Source organism: Canis lupus, chromosome 1 (assembly GCF_003254725.2).
Source record: "Canis lupus dingo isolate Sandy chromosome 1, ASM325472v2, whole genome shotgun sequence".
Classification (NCBI taxonomy): Eukaryota; Metazoa; Chordata; class Mammalia; order Carnivora; family Canidae; genus Canis; species Canis lupus.
In genome coordinates this window covers 36,196,000-36,216,443 of record NC_064243.1, presented here as the reverse complement: position 1 = coordinate 36,216,443, position 20,444 = coordinate 36,196,000, and the positions used below count along the sequence as shown (strand labels likewise).

Genomic DNA, 20,444 nt, shown 5'->3' with positions numbered 1-20,444 from the left:
CTTACCCACGCTTTAGCATATCTCTTTAATGATAGGAATATGTTGGTTGTCATCCGAGGTTACTTTCTTGAATTAATATGATTATTTTACTATTCACTTACCACTTCTCTAGATTTCATGGGATCACCACCCATATGTAGTTGCAAGATTAAAACTTACACATCAATTCAGCATCCAAAGTGTACACTGGAGGATGTTAATAGGCAAGCAGCAAAAGGGTTCTGTTGTTAAGTGCTTTAGAAATGCAGAGTGACACATAGGCAGGTTTCTTCAGGATTTCTAAAAACTTGTAATATGTTCATGTGCACTGTGAATCTTTAAAGGGTGTTAGAGCATGCAGTGCTTCCCAAATTATTTAACTAGGGAATCTTTTTATTGGGGAAATGTTGCTATATCCAGTGCATTTTTAGTGGTCATTGTGGTATCTTCTTAGGACTCTAACATCACTAATATGTACATTGAGAACATCCCAGTGAAGTTAATATGGATCTCTATAAGTGGTGGTAAATTTCATGTTTTCCTGTGAGCTATATCTCTGTATTTGGATACGCATCCTGTGGGGTCCAGAGTACACTACATGTTTTTATAGGGACCTATCCAGCTTCTGTTACTATTATTGTAACTCCTTGCTTACTATGGGGCTTACCATCGGATTAGGAACTCCCTAAGGCAGGGATTTATTTCCTAATTCTGTCTGGCAACTTGAGCAGCGCCTCCTCACACATCCTAGGCGCATGGATATTTTTGTTTTTAATGCAGTTATAGCCACATTTCAAGTCAAGGCAAAATTTTGATCCATGGTTGATCCTAAGACTCCTCTTTACACTTTTCACTTTATTAACTCATCATTGACATTTTGGGGAGATAGTATCAAGGCTGCATTTTGTTTGATACTAAGCAGCACCATATTTTAGGCATCACTGACAATATAAACCTGCATAGTGTGGGTGGAACTGAGAGAACAGGATACAGGAGGATCAGTGGTGGGGGGTGGGGTGGGTAGGGGTGAGCCTTTGAAAGTGAAGTGTACCCGTAGACATCTCCACTGGTATGTGTGGCTGTCCACAATTTGCCAGGTAGTAAACATGGCTCATGAGATTCACAGGGTAGAATAATCAGAATGTTCTAGATTTTGATAGGCTCACTTCGGTCAGATTTATACTAGAATGCCTCAATTCCAATAGTTTTAGAATGTCATTTTATTTTATGTAAATTAAAAAAATAATTGAAGTAAAAACTTAAAAATAAGTATTTTAATACTTTTGAAAAGTAGTCTTAAAAAAGTAGTATCAGGAACTGATTGTAATTATATCCTATGGCAGCCTGGGAACTCATCTCATTTAATTACAAATTCAACATTTGTGCTTTCTAGAAGAGGACAGAGCTAGGCTGAGGGCAAACTGTCAATTAATTTTTCCTAATTACTCACATACAAAATTCGAAAGAGTACCGAAAAAAAATAAGCTGTCTGGAAAAGACTATCTGAAGCAGAGCATACACTGCAAATATTCTAAAATATGAGACTGTGTCACCAATTGGAATGCCTTCAAAATGAGATTAGTGCCAGGTTGGTTAACTTTATAAAAAGTGCAAATGAATTACATGTTTCTAAACAAATGCTTGGCAGGGGCACAGTATCACATGTGCCTACTCATTTGGTCAAAGTGAAGAATCTCCTATGTATTGTGTGCTCTTCCAATTTAACAATTCATTTTGAGCAAACCTTGTGAGCAGTTAAAATAGTATCGCTTCTATTTCATTTCTCATCTAGGTTTTTTTTCTTTGGTGTTATTTTTTCTAATTTTAATATCAGCCCCGAGGTCCCTTCCCACTCAGAGAGTTTTGGACACAGACATGCCAAGTTTTCCTACTTGTGTCTCTTTTTGAAATTGGATTGGTAGCCTGAGGAGGAGGGACTTATCTCGACCTTTGTTTTAAAAGAATGCTTCATACGAAGTCCACCCCCTTCTCATTCCACTGAGACAGTGTACATAATGCCCAAGGAAATGGACACTTTGATATTTTGGCCTAAGTCCCCTGCTTTACCTACCTCGAAGTTCATACAGTGAAACCTTTGGTTCACTGATGAACCGAAGTTCATACAGTGAAACCCTCTCTGTAGCCACACCCTCAGTGACTCTGCAGTTGCTCTCATAAAAGAAGTGGGATCTAGTCCCCAAACCTAACTTTGCAATTTGCTTTGACTAACAGGACTTAGGAGATGTGGTGGTGTGTCACTTCTCAGCAGAGCCCTCCATTTGCAGCTTGGGCCACTCTATGAGAACATACCCAGTTAGCCCACTAGTGAGTTAAAGAACCCAGACAGATTGCTGCAATCATCCAGTCTGGCCACACCACACCACACCACTCAATAGCCAGTCAACCCAAGACATATGGGCAAGTCCAGCTGTGAGCAGCAAAGTCCTGCTGAGGTCAGCTGAACCTCACATCCTATGAGCTAAAAACCTGCTGATTGCTGAGGTTTTATAGTTGCCATACTGATTATCATGCCCAACAGAAAACTCATACCCCAGGGAGTAGACAGCATGACTGAGATTGGCTCTTGGCCTCCATCAAGGGCTCACTCCTATCACTTATTTAATGTCACATCACAAAAACACTAGCTGATTTTGTATGGCAATGAAGTTCTTGGATCCTGCCTATAGTGCTGGGTGGTGTGGTGTTAGTGGTGTTTTACTGTATTTATATTAAATTTTCAACTAATGAACTCAGAAAAGTCCCTGAAAAAGCTGGTTAACTGAAACAGTTAATATGGGAGTGGGTAGGCAGGGAGATATCCAAGAGCAAACTACATTCTTTAGAAGTATTTGTAGAGGGACACCTGGGTGGCCCAGTCGATTGAGCATCCGACTCTTGGTTTTGGCTCAGGTCATGCTCTCAGGGAAAACGAGCCCTGCTTTGGGCTCGCTGATCAGTGGAGTCTGCTTGAAAGTCTTTCTCCCTCTCCCTCTACCCCTCCTCCCCCATATGCTCTCTCTCAAATAAATAAACCCTTTTAAAAAAATGCTCATATAATCTCAAAGGCAGAGAGAAGTAATAAGCTGAAGTCTTTGTGTAAAGACAAAACATTTTCTTCTGTCCTTATTTCCATTTTCAAGACTTACTCAATAGGTCACTAAAAATCAACAACGGTCTCCTTAGGAATATTTAATGGGACTATTACTTTGGGGTAGACAGGATGTATAAAATTTATGTTCATTAGACTATATCCATTTTATTTTAACAAATTACACGTTTGGGGATTTTTCTATTTCATATATTGCTTTTACTTTTAGAATCAAGTAATACAGTTCTCACCACTATTTGCCATGGGATGGCTTTAGGAAGAGATTAAAGCTAGTACCAGAATGGTTAAAATTCAGTGCACATAGAAAAAGCACATTATTTAAGGGCAGGAGGCTAAAAGTGGATTTGGAAGAGTAATCAAGTAAATACCAACAGCACCTAGGTTATTAAAACAAAAGCCCAATAGGCTTCACGTACACGTTCTTAACAGCGACATTATTTCTTCCCTATCCATAAGCTTCCATTTGTAAAGGAAATTGAGAATTATATAAAGAAGAGAGAAAAGAGGGACACGGGAAAGAATGAGACAATGAGAACAAGAACAATGCAGTAGTGTGTATGACAGAAAGTAGAGGAAAACATGCAGATTTATCAGTATAAGGCTTTTTTGTATTTTATTTTCATGAATGTATGCTCAGAACTCATCTATCAATGAACACAGCTGAGGAATATCAAAGTCATCTTGTGTTAAAATTACTTTTATTCAGGATGAAAAATACAACATGTGACCAGATTAGATGATAGTCTATGATTAGTTCTTTACCACATATTTCAAAAGAACTACATACTTATTTCCCCTTGTTATTGTGATATATTTCTTTTTTATTTATTATTACTTAGAAGGTTACAATGTAGTGTTTTATGTAGTTTTTCCTTAATAGCAGAGAGAAGACATGTTACACACAATTACAGGCAGAAAAAAATTAATACATATCTTTTCAAAGTAAGAACAAGGAAGACACCAAATCTACAACTTGTAGTTCAGAGTTCAGGGAACGTTTTCTCTTTAAATAGGTGCTTTTCTTGGGTTTGATGTGGCCTGATAAAAGCTCTAGATTTCGCAGACTGCAGCGGCATAAAGCTATTTCCAACACAATGGATGAAGATGGATCTGAGGTAGAAAGGTGGTCATGGCTTTCCTCTTATATAAAACAATTTTCTTCTCAAAATATCTATGCTGCAAATAGACACCCTTGCCCCCCAACCCACCCAACCTATTCTAAAAGAATAGCAATTTCTAACTTTAAGCCTCCTTCTGGCCAAATCCCAGTCAAGAGAACCCAAAGTTAAAATGTCCTGATGTTTTAAATACACATATGCTTGAATTAAAACACATTATTTTCTTTTTTTTTTTTTTTGGTTTCTCTACATTTGGTAATTACATGTTTCAACTGAATCAAGTAAATGTTAAATCAGAAGCTGAACCAAATAACTAACTGAATGTATTCAAAGGTACAGGCAAGGGTACCACCATCTAAGTATTAATTTCATTCCTCTATGGAAGCAGTGACATAGGCGTTTGATAAACATCCTTTCCAAATATATTGATCAAATGAAAAGTAATAAAAAATGTAATCATTCACCCAAAAGGTAAAATGAAACATGCATTAAATTTGTGTTTGCTGTCAGAAAGAAAACAACTGGAAATTTCAAGGATTACAAATGGCTTGAGTATATATAAACAAAAATAAAAGTCTCTTCAAAGGGAATGAAAGACAAAGATGTGTCCTGGTAGCAGAAATAAGTAAAGGTCTGCTGGATATTTAATGGTGAAAATCAAGATCTAGCAACTAAGGAAATGTTATCCTATGTTTTGTTTCTGTGTCAAAATGAAAATATACTTAAATCCGGTAACCTTTGGTGAAATAATCTTTCAGATTATCATAATCCTGCTTTGAGTCTCCTCTATCATATAGATTGGGACATGAAATAAATAAAGAAATCAAGACCTACTTACATAGAGCAGGGAAATAAAATGCAGGAAACAAGTCCTGATAGGAATACCAGGTAGGCCCCATAGGACTTTTATTGTGGTTATCCAAGTGGTTACTAAAGAAGTTAAGTATATGATGTCAAATAAAGTTTAGCAGTACACAGAGATGTAGCTTAATTCATATACATAAATATTTGATTGAAATATATAAACTTATTAATTTGGCCAAATCATGGAAACAAATACAAGGAAATCCATTTGGTCATGTGGCTGATGAATTATAAATAACCAAGACATAATGGTAAAAGAGTGGAAAAAAATAAATGAAGTTATTGTACAAGGTTAATATGAAGGAATGTAAAAATGTAACACGGTTTTCTAATTCTTATGCAATTTTTGTCATGGTTATTAAAAAGAAGGTATCATATTATAAAGCCCCCACCCACTTTCCCAATGCTGAATACAGTATACAAATCAGTGACAAATGTATTACCATTTCCAAATACCACTCTGTTCATTAATTTACAATTGCATAGAAAGGGAGGAAGAAAACAATAAACAATAATATATGGTTATTATAAAAACAAAATATCCTTTTCTCTTTGGATAGTCAGTGTTTTACTCCTTCAGTAGAAGACACAGCGCTCAACAGCATGTTTCAAGGAGCCATGGAGCTTCTGATTAAATGGAACTTGGAATTGGCATTTGCTGCAAAGGGCAATACTGTATGTCAGGAAATGTTGGTTGGCTAGATGAACACTTCACATTGCCTGCGGGAGGGGAAACAATACTGTCAGAACAACATTTACATAGAACATTACACGTAGTGGAGACCTGTCAACTCTTCTGAGAAATAAAAGTGCTTCTTTCAGAACTAGTCAAATCCCATTTTGCTGTGTGTGAAGGGGACCCTCTACAGCTGTGTGACTTTTGCTCCCTGGGATGAGGTCTTTCTCTTTCATACTGAAGGCATCTAGTCTGCTTTTTATCATTGCAGCTGATGTAGAGGACGTTTGGAAGACTTTTCTCTTGCCCAAGTTGGAAACCAAGTTAAAATCGAAAGCACTTGGCTGTTTCTTGCTAGAGGTACCATGGGTGAATGAATTAGGCTGGTGCAAGCACCCTGTCTCTCCCTGGGGAACTGTGGGAGGTCTACTGCTGAGGGGGGATCCTTGACAATTTCAACTGGTCTCCAACTCATGCTGGGGTCCAGACAAGAGGAATGAAAGACAGGACTCATCGTCTAAAGGTGTGTAGTGGTGCCAGTTAATGGACCAGGGCCAATATCCATATAGGCCAGAGAGGATATAAATCTGGGCTGCACTTAGACAACTGGCATCAATCTTTTGAAGGAAATGTCAAAGAGCAGGATCCATCATCATTAAAATCATACCCTTCACTTCTGAATGCATCCTCCAGTTGCTTGCTCCCACCAATATCTGGATCTCTCCTGAAGATACAGCCTTCTCCACAACCTTCTTATACTTGACTATTTTTAATCTCCCATACTTTTTATATATTGGATAAGTGCTTTCTAGGTCCATATACTCTGTTTTTTTCAGGCCTTTCTCTCTCTTCCCTCTCCCCTACCCAACTTTGAATCTCACGCCATCAGACTATATCACCCACTGTGCAGTTATCTTCTGACCCCTTGGGTCACATTCCTCTACTTTTGAAGAATGGCTCACTGTCACCAAACAAAAACTATATTTAAATCTTAATGACTTCAATACCCACAGAGATTAAGTCTTCAGAACTCTAGCCTCTCAGTTCCTGAGCTCCTCTCCTCCACCCTTGTCAGCCACTCAAACTTTCAAATGGACCTTGCCAATACCTCAACCCCTCCAACACTTCAATTTCAATCACCCTGTCTTCTGACAACTACCTCTACCTTCCCATTTACTTCCATTAGGACCCCAACTCCACCCACCCTTTGCTACCACAAGCCATTCCTCCTCCCCCATTTTCTTCTGTCTCCTGCAACTACAGTGTCATCACTTCTTGCCTTACAAGCTTAGATGCCTGCTTCAATCAGTATCAGCATGCCTCCCTTGAATTGTTATTGTACCCTCTCGGCCAAATCACAACTTCAACTCTGGTTAAAAGCAACCCTCAGCCAACCCTGGTGCTTGTGCTTATGAACTTGAATGTGGCCATGGGACAACACACAGCCCTGCAGACCGGCCTCACATTAAATTCATATGCAGGCACCATAAGTCATGCTGAATGCCACCTCACAGTCACACGACTTCCTTGCCGACCTCCTGGTCCCCAAGCAGGTAGGGCACATCCTCCAGTCTCTCCTCACACCTCTGACACCCCCTCCCATCCTCACTCTCTGCTGAAGCCCTGGCTTCCGAGTCACTGAGACAGCACAAGCAATTTTCCTCACTGAGGTGAAGTCCTGCCATCTCTGGAGTTCTCACCTCCCATCTGCTAATTGATTTGAGATTTCCTTTTTTCCCATCCAGGTTCTAAAGACCACTTGTCTGTGCTTCTTGTTAGGACCCTGGCCCCTCATGCCATGAAGACAAGAGCACAATCAGAAGGTTAAAGATTCATAAACAAGTTCATGAAAGAACATGTTCTCCAAAGATGTGCTGAGGTCCTGTGGCTCCCTAGTGCTAAGAGGACCAGATAAGGAAAACCCTGCAAGGTATAAAGGTACAGCTGCCCACCTTTCTCAGCAAATTCTTCCCCTCCCCTCCTCAGTCAACTTTTAAAAGAAAAATCAAAACCTGAGCCTCCTCCAAGTAACAAAACCACTTCGTGTACCGCTGCAGTCACAGTTTTTAAGTCGACGGTCTGTGACAGCTGCCTTAAGTACATATCTGGGAGAGCGGTGGTCCCCCAAATCTACCCAGGGCGACTCTGCACAGTATGCATGAGGCCAGTAAAATGCTGTTAGAACACAAAGGATCAGGCACCAGGTATTTTGGGGCATCTGGAAGAACTGGCATGGGAGGGGCTTCTCCCTCTCCAGACTGACCAACTGTTGTACGGAATTAACTAGCATTTAAAGGTCAAGCAAGTTTACTGTTTTACACGGGGAATAATGTCTGGCACTCAAATCAAAAGCAGAGAATCTGCTCCCTCTGGGTTATAATCAGCAGCACCTGAGCCCATCGACCCACTGACCCTTACCTGTGGCCTGCTGGGGAGATTGGCTGAAAGAGAAAACAAAAGAAATCAGTGGAAGGTGCTGTGGCTGCCTTGCTGGCTCCCCCTGTCAGGCATGCAAAAGTGGGGAATGCACAGCTCCCAGCTGTTAAGTGGGTGTTAATAAGAAAATACAAAACAGGGATGCCTGAGTGGCTCAGAGGTTGAGCGTCTGCCTTTCGCTCAGGGCATGATCCTGGGATCCAGGATCGAATCCCACATGGGCTCCCTGCATGGAGCCTGCTTCTCCTTCTGCCTATGTCTCTTCCTCTCTGTGTCTCTTGTGAATAAATAAATAAAATCTTTAAAAAAAAAAAAAGGAAATACGAAACAGGTTTTGGTTTTTCTTTCTTTCCTTTTTTTTTTTGGCTAGATTCTTTAACAAAGACTAGTTTCTTTTCCCTAGTTTCTCATATCCTATGTCCTTTAGGATATAAACATTCTACCAAAACATGCAAAACATATGCTGGCTCTCAAGTATGTACACCAAAGCCTTCACTGAATAACTAGTTTAAAAAAAAAAAAAATCTTAAAATTCCCTGTTGAAATCCTGCCCTGGATTTGGTTTATGTATCCACACACAGCAAGTTCTGCCTATTTTGCTGAAGAGCACAAATTCGGACTGACAGGTGATCAGGGAAATGAAGGGGCAAGCATCTTCAGTCTCTACCCCCTTGGCTCATCCTGGCCCCAAAGGCCTAGGAAGCTGGTGGCAATGTGCTTGCCTCAGACAAAGGGCTGGCTGGCCTCACCCCCATAGTCTTGTGGGCACCTAGGCTAATCACTGTGCTATGGAGGGGCCCAGTCAAGAGCACTGGAGAAGCTGGAATATGGTGGCCAATTCGCCTTTGTGGCTGAGTTGCTCCATTGCTTCCTGGTTACAGAAAGCACGGCCAGCATAGATGATTCAGTGGGCATTGTAGCGGGGGGCACAGGAAGTGGGTCTGGGGATGTTCTGCCTCTCAAGGATGGCAACATCTGCTCTGCGTCAAATAAGAATCGTCCCTCATTATCTACCATGTTGCACTCCTTCCATCTCTCATTTTTTTGTGTGCTGAGGGGGGGAAAAAGACATCCATGACCACACAGTGGGTGCTCTGTGAGAACAACAGAATGAACAAGGGCCTATTTATGATGCTTGGAGGGAAAGTAGGAGCACCCATCATATCTGGGGAAGAATGAGGCTAAAATCCAGCCTAGTTCTACCAGATACATAAGTTACAGCAAGAAAATACAAGAGTAGACGTGCTTCCCACTAAGTTACACCTAGGGAGTGCTCCGTTGCATTACTATTAAGTACACCAGAGCTACTTACACTTCTCTTCAGCATAATGAACAGTCAAACCCAAACCAAAATTGAATCCATTTGCTCCAAATCAGCATCATTAACCCTACAGCTATTTATTTATTTGAAGTAGGCTCTACACCCAGTGTGGAGCCCAACATAGGCCTTGAACTCACAACCTAGAGATCAAAGCCTGAACTGAGATCAGGAGTTGGGAGTGTTAACCAACTGAGCCACCTAGGATCCCCTAACTCTACGGCTTTTTACCAAATAAAAGGCTATGAGTACTCCACCGAACAAACTGTACAATCTATTTCTAAGAAAAATCAGGAAATCCTTGTGTTTTAGTAGGTTTTGAGTTTATGATGAATGTCATTCAAGTTTAATAGACATGGGCAATTCACAGTGAAAATTTGCCTGTAGATAAAAAATAATTTTAAAAGCATTTGAGGTGCCTGGGTGGCTCACTGGTTGAGCATAAGCTTTCGGCTCAGGTCACGATCCTGAGGTCCTGGGATCAAGTCCTGCATTGGGCTCCCTGTAGGCAGCCTGCTTTTCCCTTTGCCTATGTCTCTGCCTCTCTCTGTGTGTCTCTCATGAATAAATAAATAAAATCTAAAATAATAATAATAATAATAATGGTCTGTCAGCCAAAAATACTCAGTATTAGTATCCTGTATATTTGGATGACATAAAATGAAAAAACTGAAAGGATTTCACATTAAAAAAATTAGGCAGTCTGAAAAGTTTGGTATGTGTATTAGTTAATGGGCAACACAGTGAAATTCCCTTCATTAACGCCTTGTCAGGAAAAGATGAAAATGCCTTCCTCTCTGCTCTGAAACTTATGTAAATAATTAAAAGAAGACTTTAAAAGGCCATAATTCAAGGATGCTATCAGGAACAACTGGGATATTAATTTGAGACAGAAATTCTAAAGTGTTATGTGCTATAGTATACAGACCCAGAAAAAAAAAATGCCATGTTTAAGTAGGCAATTCATGCAATTACGATTTATGAATACAGTTTCATTATAATTCCAGGATTGCCAGGAGTGTAAATTCACTTGTGACCATGCTAATTTTTAATCCACAAAGGATCAAAAGTCAAGATTAACATGCAGATCAATGCATTGTATGCTGGTGACAAGCAGTTTTAAAGTTCTCATTAGTAACAGGGGCTCAGGGGATTGGTTTGGCATTGGGAGAGTGCCAATCTGATTTGCTTAGAAAAATCCTCCAAAGGTGGTCAGGAAGCTTTGGGAACGCAAAGGTTTATTAAAAGATTTGCTAGCTGAGCAATTTAAAAGGGGCCACAAAGAAAATGAATCCTACAAACCTTCTATATACTACCCAGGGAAACTTTACCAATTAAACCTTCCAGGTTAGAAAATACAATTATTCATTCATTCAATTCAGAACATGAACAGGGCACAAAGTCTAAATCAGGTGCTATGTCTATTCTGTACCAATTTTTAAAAGGTTTAATAACTTTAGATGCAACTAAAAATATGTATCAATTTTATAAATAAGTAAACTAATCTTTTATTTTTAGGGAACACTGTTCCTTATCTTGGAGAGTTTTTTTATTACCAAAGCAAAATACAGGATATAGATATGAACAAAATCAGACTAAACTCAAATAGCAGAACTTCAGAAACCAAAAATAATAAGATTGAAAAGTCAGAGGATTCTTTTTTTTTTTAATTTTTTATTTATTTATTTATTTATTTATTTATTTATTTATTTATTTATTTATTTATTTATGATAGTCACAGAGAGAGAGAGAGAGAGAGGCAGAGACACAGGCAGAGGGAGAAGCAGGCTCCATGCACTGGGAGCCTGATGTGGGATTCGATCCCGGGTCTCCAGGATCGCACCCTGGGCCAAAGGCAGGCGCCAAACCGCTGCGCCACCCAGGGATCCCAAGTCAGAGGATTCTAAAATACCCCACTCATCGTTTCATATGTGGAAGGTACCTGAACTCTTCAAAATAACAGATGACCAGTAATGGTCATGCATAGAAAATTATAATTCTGTTAAGTATCTGTGAATATACAAACTTAAGACTATGAGAACATGGGGCCAGCGTCCCATGAAGAATTCTTAGTGCTCCACAATCCACCTTCACGACACAAAAGGGCACGGATGAAGAGGGCACCAGTGCAGAGTAAGAATTCAATCTGTCATGAAGGTACCACTGAAGGTATACACTCTGCTCAGGAACCAATAGCATCTGTTAATGAGATTCCAACCAAAAGGAATTTTATATGTACCTTTAAGGGAAGCCATGAAATTAGATGAACATAATTTTTTTTTTACTCGTTTTGCCTTATAATTATGATTATTATTTATATTCTCCTCTAAAATAAGACAGATTAATCTTTTATACTATCTAGATACAAGAATATACTAGGAAAAAGATTTACGTGTCACTGCTGTATGACAAACTTAAAAAAAGACACATCATGAATTTCTAACATAATGTTAATATGGAAATTCTACATCTATGGTCACTGTAAAGAATTTAATTAAATACACATAAACATAATTAAACATCCTAACTCTCACTGCCAACTGACTTTTACATTTGAATATGTCTATCACATTTAAATACAAACTTCTAAACAGACTTTGATTTACCAAATTTGTTCTTAACTGATAATTAATGTATTTGGATTTAAGCTGAACTAAAAAGTAATTTCATTTACCAATTCAATCTTGAAATTCTATCTTTTATCATGACCATGATGAGGTCTTATCTAGCCATTAAGTAACATACGACTCTGAATCAAAATCTCTAAAAAAAAAATCCAACTTTAATATAAAATATTTAATCTGCTCATCTACTGTGGGTATTAAGGGCCTAGAATATATGAAACAGTCTGATAGCAATATGGTCTTTGACCTCTTAAGCCTCTGTGAGACTTTAGAGGGTACATACATCTGCACACGTGGGCACATGTGTTTTGGGGAGTAGGGGGACTGACATACAGTAAATACAATTAAGGAAACTTCGAGAAGTATAATCACAGATAATAATTGGAAAATGACACATTCTCAAATATAAATATATTTATGTGCTTGTGGAAGCTGTACTATGTCCCTTAGGCAAATACTTCTGAAATAGCTATTTCCACTTCCTCCTAATGATGGCATTTTTATAAACTGTAGAGTTGTATAAGTTGAAGCATATTTTTTAATGAAGTCAATATATCTTATTTAAATACCTGCCTGGTAAAGCCTTTTTTCATCATTTAGGATGGTATTTTCTGGGACAGCATGAAAAAGGGTGACATAAGATGCTGTTTTATATATGTACCACCATATATAAGATATATATGAGAAGTTGTTTCATATATATGGTACCAGATATAATATATATTATACATTACAGTAGTATATATACATACTAAAATCTTAATTTAGTGGCTGTCTAGATTTAAAATAAATTTGAGAGGAAATCACCCTAAAATAAATGATATATTCATATTTCTTTAAAAGATTATTTAAAATAAACTGTGGCATCAAGTAGTATGCATACATACAAGTAAGCTGCTTCTGTTTGAAATAGCATAAGTGTTTCTGGTGAGAGCTCAGTAGAAACTGTGAGGTGACAAGAGGCTAAAGTCAAAAAGTTTGGGGGAAAAAATCAATAAATAACATTACATAATTTCCCCTGGGATTTCAGCTGCTTTCTTTTGATTATTTTCTGGCTCTTGATAGTTCATATAGAAAAGTCACAGGGTCATAATCTGTGATGCCTTCAATTATTTGGCCTTTATGCAGTGATTGTTTTATTCCACAAGGAAAGAAACCAGAAGAAAGAAAATCAAAGAGAAAAAAAATCCTGAAGATAATCCCCTTGCAGAACTGAATCTGATGACATCAGGGAACAATGTGTGAAGAAAAGAGAGTGAGGGGTAGCCCCGGTGGCGCAGCGGTTTAGCGCCGCCTGCAGCCTGCAGCCCGGGGTGTGATCCTGGAGACCCAGGATCGAGTCCCACATTGGGCTTCCTGCATGGAGCCTGCTTCTCCCTCTGCCTGTGTCTCTGCCTCTCTCTTTGCTCTCTCTGAATGAATAAATAAATAAATCTTAAAAAAAAAAAAAAAAAGAAAAGAGAGTGAGGCCACCTGGCTAGCTTAGTCGGTGGAGATGCGACTCTTGATCTGGGGGTTGTGGGTTTGGGCCCCATGTTGGATGTAGAGATTAGTTAAAAATAACTTTTTTTTTTTTAAAGAGGGAATTACATCAGAAGAAGCTATTTTCATGCTTTGTTTGGTATGCTGCCGAAAGCTCTTTTTTGAAATAATAACACATTTCTTACTATAGTTTGTGCTGGAGAGAGGTAATTTCTTACAAAGGGGCTTGTTTCATTTGCCGTCAGGCTATATCATTCATAAGGGACAATGGAACCTCTCAAAGAACAGGACTATATCACTGCAGCCCAGTGATGTGATGGCATTAAGCTGAGCTTCATTTGCTTTGTCGACACATAGAAAGTTTGATTTATTTCCAAATAATATTCAATCCTCTTTCTAATACTGGTTTTTGCTATCCTACCAAAGAAGACAAAGGGCCCCAAGCAGGAAAAAAGAAATGGAAGGGAACGTCGTAGTGGTAGTGTTAGGATCTCTCATACTCACGGCAGCAAGATGGAAATGTACTATTGATCTGCTCCATAAACTCTGTGAGGTCCGTGCTGGTGTCATGTGGGGGAGCCAGCAGGTCCTCGGCCACTGCCACAGCAGAGGAAAAGAAGAACAAACAGTTTTGAAAGAAATGCCCAGCCATCTACCAAAACCCAATGTTGGGAGAAAATACTAACCCTAGCCTCTCAATATCAACATGAAAATCATTCTCCTTGAAGAGGACAATTTTAGGGAACACTACCAAAACCATTTTTGTATCACTTTGTTGGTAATTTCATATAAATAAAATGTATTAGATGTTTCTGTTGGAAGATTCCATGTGCCAGGGGAAAATTTAGGAGTGAAAAATAAGTAATGCAGTCCCATTACTTCAATTTATTAAATGGAATTCCATTATTTTGCATTCCAAGTGTTTTTTCAGAGAAAAAAAATATTCTATCAGTTTTTTTTTCCCCTTCTTTCTTTCTTCTTAAAGAGTGTGGCATGGGCTAGCTTATATTGCCACAAATCTAGAAGTATTTTATAAGATACTTTTTACTTTGCTGTTTTTTATTCTATAACCAATAGCAAACTAATTCACTTATTTAAAACAAGAGAATATTGATATTTTAGTTTTTTTCTGATTAATATAGTAAAATATATAAACAAATTAATTTGGTTAAAATGTGTGGTCCTAAGGGGAATTTTAGAACTTAAATTTCATCAATAACAAAATGTCATTCCTGAATGCTGGTTGACAGAGTCCTTCCTAGCAGCAGTGGCAAGCCCCTTTTGGACCAAGGACGGGCCGAGTGAGTGAGACCTTGGTTTCAGATGGGGACAAGGAAGATGGCAATATCTATAGGATAGAAGCTAGCATGGAAAAAGCAGACTATTCAGTTTCCAGACCTGGGCAGAGAAACCCATCCTTGATATAATATACTTTAGGATTATATTCCAAATATGTACAAATATAAATTTTAGAGACAGAATATTTACTTTAAAAAAATCATTCTGAAGGCAGAGCAAAAATCAAATTATTGCTCATCTCAAAAGGAAAGAGCACTTTTTTTCATCTTTTGCCAAAATTCAATCCACTCTGACACATTATATAAGCAAATGTATTATAGATTATTATTCTAAAATGTTTGCTTTCTGGATGTTGTTAAAATGTCTTTGTATGCAGCTGCACACAAAGAGAATATGAAACTCCTTTATGCTCTAAGGCATGGGTGAGTAAGAAGACTATTTAAAATGAAATGGCAAAGTGCAGAGCAGAGCTGGGGAGGGGGCGGTTAGCCAGGTCCTGGGGACACCAACCTGCTTGGTGGAACTGTGGGTCAGGGTCAGGATCCAGCGAGTAGCTCAGAGCAGACTGCTGAGGTGAAGCCCAGGGGGAGACGCCGTTGATTCGGGAATCCGATTCAGGCTGCAATCACATTCAGAAGTTAAAGCAGGGAAGGATTCAAACAACTGCTAAAGAAAGCATTTTCGGTTCTTACATCTGTAGATAATTAAATCATGTGGGTTCTTGGGCCACAGAAATTTAGAATACACGTTTTCATCAGTTTGGTGGGCTCCCTAGTACTTTACATGAGTACTGAGTGATCTGTCTCCTTCAGTTTGGGCTCCTTGAAGAGCTCAGTGGGTTAGAATGTGACCTTTACCAGTGTCAGTTTCATCCCTCAATTTTTCTATGATTTTTATGTCAACCAAGTGAATTTAGAAACAGGTTGCATTCATCTTTTAAAAAGGAGCATTGGGATCCCTGGGTGGTGCAGCTGTTTGGCGCCTGCCTTTGGCCTAGGGCACGATCCTGGAGACCAGGGATCGAATCCCACGTCAGGCTCCCGGTGCATGGAGCCTGCTTCTCCCTCTGCCTGTGTCTCTGCCTCTTTCTCTCTCTCTGTGACTATCATAAAATAAAATTAAAAAAAAAAAAAAGGAGCACTGCTTCTCATACAGTAAATTTATCTAATTTCAAAATCAGCTAATTTCTTTATTTAAATTAATATTTGAAGGCAATACTGGAAAGGTAAGGACACAATTTTGGATTCACATGCTTGAATTCAAACTCCACCACTCAGAACCTACCTAAGTCTGAGCAAATTTTATAACCTTGTGTGCCTTGGATTCTTTACTTAGAAACTGGGGATGGTAAAAAGAGTGCCTGTGCCAAAGGATTCTGTGAGGAGGATGATCGGTTAGTATTTCCACAGAGATTAGAATACAATCTTACACACAGTAAGCATTTTGTAAACATGCTCTGCACAAAGCTTTGAAATGGTGACAGACACACTGACAAGTATGTGTTCAAATTACAAAGTGTGATCCATTTTACAGAGAAGGCAGACGTTACAACATTTTTGATGCCAGTCTTCCCATTCAATTTATATTCGTTGAAGTCTGGTGCTTTCGCCCGTTTTTTACTGTCAGGTGATTTTTCCATCTACTTCTGGCATTCATGCTAAATCATTAAGAAGAGATAAGAGGCCCACAGTCTGGGATATACAGAGCCATTTAGATACCAGCTATCTCTAAAAGCATTACTGTGCAATTCTGAAGGCACATGAGCCATTAGGCAGCTCTGTCTAATGGGATGGAGAGAGTCAGGGGGAGGGGAGTAGAGAAGCAGAAGAGCCGTTAGCTCTCCAACAGGCTATGGCAAATAAAGCTTTTGAGCACGGCTTCCCTCCGCAGTGATTCTATCGCTGCACTAGGTTAATAATAACACTTCATATTTTAAATCAGAGATTTCAAGGAAAAATTCATCCCTTCTACAGCCACCATGGGGAAACTTCAAAAACACGGGGCTTGCAATGTGGCTGTTCCAACGTATGTGACCAGCACCAGAGAAGACTCAAACATTCCAGAGGGCTTCAGGAAAGCTCGAGGGGAACTAGTGTTTTCTAATGATGCTCGGTTTGGAGGTCCAAAGCAAGCCTTCCTTAAAACATTCTGACACAAATCCTGAAACAGTGACAGACATATACAGAAAAGTATATGGTCAAAAGGGGTGATCTGTGGCCTGCTGTGTAGGTAATGCAGAAATCACGCTGTTCTGGATGAATCTGACAAGTTAAAAGATACTGACAGCAACTGTGACAAGATGGTTTTCTGACATTTGAGAAGATCACTGGAGGAAAAGTTGTTTCGGCCTCTGACTGGATAAATCCTTTCTGGAGAAAGGCATGGCCTATTCACTGCCTGGGGCCCCATGCTACACAGGCCAGAGGAAACGGCGAAAGACAACATGAATGGTGATGTCAGGGATTCTTCAAGAAAGATAAAGTCTAGCCCCATCTGTGGGGATTACCCAATATGCACCTGCTACCCAGGCATCTTCATGTCTAGTTCTCTGATACAACTCCTATTCTTTAACTGCTAGATTTAAGCAAGTAGCTAATTCTCCATAGTGTTGTGTCTTTATGTGTGATACTATCTTGCTGTATATTATACTGTCTTGTCTCCGTCTCTAATAGGACTGCAAAGCAACAAGAAGGAAAAAAACTACGTTTGATGCTTCTTTTATATCCCAAAGAAGAGTGTTTTTCAAAATTGTGGGCTATTATCCCCTGATGAGCTATAAAATTGATTTGGTAGGTACTGACCCAGCATGAAGAAAGAAAAGGGAGAGATGAAAAATGGGAATGAGGGAGGGAGAAAGAGAAACGAGAAACACAGGAAGGAAGAGAGGAAGGACAGACAGAAAGAGGAAGGAAAGAAACTTAAAAAGATAGAAAATAAGGGCAGCCCCGGTGGCTCAGCGGTTTAGCGCCGCCTTCAGCCCGGGGTGTGATCCTAGAGACCTGGGATCAAGTCTCACGTCGGGCTCCCTTCATGGAGCCTGCTTCTCCCTCTGCCTGTGTCTCTGCCTCTCTCTCTCTTTCTATGTCTCTCATGAATAAATAAATAAAATCTTAAAAAAAAGAAAATAAGAGACAGCATTTTTTATAATGGCAATTATTATGTTGTATTCATCATGCAGGTATACATTCATCATAATGTAAATTATATTTCTTACTGTCAGAAAAGTGTGCCAACAACTGCCATAAAACATGGCTCGATGTTAGGAAGTGATAGCTGCTCATTAATAAACATCTGTCACTGAATTTCTTGAAAAGAGCTCACTGAAAGGAAGGCTGTAGTATGAAGAGCTCCAATGGCTTCCTTCCCCTTAGTCTCTACAGAGTTCCCACATGTCATTTATGCAGATGTATGTTACAGGGTCTTTTCCCTTTAAATATTCAGAACTGGGTTAGATTTCAGGGTTATACAAGAATGGGAAATTCCATTTTAAGTGGGGCAAGCCCACTTTTTGAGCCTGTGGAAAATATGATGCTTCCATCTGAAGAGCCTAAATTAAGCACGGAGGTGAGAGGCTGTAGGGGAGCCTCTCTGCTGAAGCTGGGACCACCCCCCGAGACAGACGGAGCTGAGGGTGGGGGGCACGGGTGCCACATTGAGTTCCACACACTCTACCTGCTCCAGCAGCTGTCGAAGGCGATGGAGTTGAGATTCCAGCTGCTTATTATGATCTTCTAAAATCTGCATCCGAGCCTCCAGCCGCCCTTTGTGCTGCCTAAGGAGTTTGGCTTCTGCGATGAGCTCCGAGTCTTCAGACGTGTGGTGAGGAGATACAACAGAGTCTGGAGGTGACCCGACAGGGAGACCCCTTCTCAGGTGTTGCTCCTTCAGCTGCTCATATTCCACCTGCAGGTTTCTAACGCAGAGAAGGAAAAATTGGAATTACCATTGGGTGCATCGTCTTCTCTGAAACTGCCCACGAGCTCCAGATTTAACTGAGGCTACTTCTTTCTTTCTAGAAACATTCTTTCTAAAAACATTTCTTGACAGTGAGATGAGTACGCATGAACAAAACTATAGCTTTAAGCAAGTGTTCTGACAGACACGGTCCAGGAACCCTCACATGTGTGATCACAGTGTCCCAGTTTATTAGTCTCCTCTAAAACCTGGACTCCACCTTGATTTCTTAGAAAACACCTCTGAAAAGAGAATGGGTAGGGATCATACTGAAGTTATTATTAAAGAATTTCCCTTCAGAAGTTTGCCCAGGGGGACTTAGCTTCTTCTCCCAGGTTGGGCGCACCTTTGTTCTTCCTCCAAGTCGGCAATGATCCGCTCCAGTTCTCCACGTTCTTCCCTTTCTACCGACTTCAGGATCTGAGCTGGACTCTGGGGCTGGCTGACTGGGGACTCCCCTCCAAGCGTCTGACAGTACTGCTGGATGAGGGCATGCTCGTCCTCCCTAGGGAGACAAAACACACACACACACACACACACACACACACATATGGAGGCTCCCATGTGGGTATGGATGTCTTTGGATATTAGGGAAATAGAAATAATGATGATGGGGATGGCTGCTGGGCCAGGTTTGCCTTAAAGCTCAAAATCCCTCTAATGTACCTCTAAAACTCTAGGAAGATATTTATCTAAAAGGTACGTGTACTCTACATACCACCATTTCCTGTTTTGCCTTAGGCTAACATGTACATATGACAAACCTTAGAAGAGATTCTACTCAGCAGAAGTATCCAAGAAGGTACACTACTTAAACAGTTAATATAAAAGATATGTTAGGCATAATCAGTAATTGAATGCCAAAAGAGTAGATTAAAAGACTTAAAAATAAACTGTATATCACCAAAATTCATATGTGGAAACTTCACTTCCAGTGTGATGGCACCTGGAGGCAGGGCCTTTGGGAGGTGATCAGATCATGGGGGTGGAGCTTCACGAACAAGATTAGTGTCCTTAGAGAGTCTAGAGCGATGGCTTCCCCCTTTTGTCACATGACGACAAAGTGAGAAGAAAGCCATTTATGAACCAGGAAGAGGGCTCTCACTGGACCCCAAATCTGCTAGTATCTTGATCTTGAACTTCCAGCCTCCAACTCTGTGATAAATAAATGTCATTTCTAAGCTGCCCAGCCAATAATATTGTGTTAAAGCAGCACAAATGGACTAAGGCCTAAGCTGATTTCACCGTCTTTAGCATTTGGTTGAAAGCCATTTTGTCATGCTTTGTTAACCCACAGAATGGAAGAATATAATCCTCAGATTCTTTCATCCAAAGACATAGCAAAAATTATGATTGTAGATATTTATAAAATATCTGCAGATATTTTACTTGATTTATCAGCATGTCTTCACTAGGATCAATCATTTTGCATTAAAACAAGAAACTACAGTTACTTAGACTCTCCTACTTTTCTAACTACTTGTCTAATGAATCAGACATATCGATCATGTGGTCGAATGTAACAACTGACAGAAACAGAAGCATCATAAAATAGACAAAATTGATACAATCTTGAGAAGGAAAT

At 39.6% G+C, this 20,444-nt stretch overlaps 1 protein-coding gene across 12 annotated transcripts in view; it reads right to left on the bottom strand.

Moving 5' to 3' along the window:
* Window positions 1-3,769: 3,769 nt before the first annotated feature.
* The window catches only part of UTRN (utrophin), a 497,383-nt gene continuing 480,708 nt past the window's right edge, over window positions 3,770-20,444 (bottom strand). For 8 of the 12 annotated variants that reach the window (XM_049113409.1, XM_025422483.3, XM_025422484.3 and 5 more), the window contains 5 exons: window positions 19,206-19,364; window positions 18,578-18,818; window positions 15,416-15,524; window positions 14,111-14,203; window positions 3,770-5,790 (listed from right to left, as the gene is read on the bottom strand). In XM_049113409.1, coding sequence (XP_048969366.1) covers window positions 5,702-5,790; window positions 14,111-14,203; window positions 15,416-15,524; window positions 18,578-18,818; window positions 19,206-19,364 — 691 coding nt within the window. In that variant the 3' untranslated portion in view covers window positions 3,770-5,701. Of the gene's footprint in view, window positions 5,791-8,164; window positions 8,188-14,110; window positions 14,204-15,415; window positions 15,525-18,577; window positions 18,819-19,205; window positions 19,365-20,444 lie in introns of all 12 variants that reach the window. The other 4 variants (XM_025422487.3, XM_025422486.3, XM_035701085.2 and 1 more) reach the window with 1 other exon arrangement.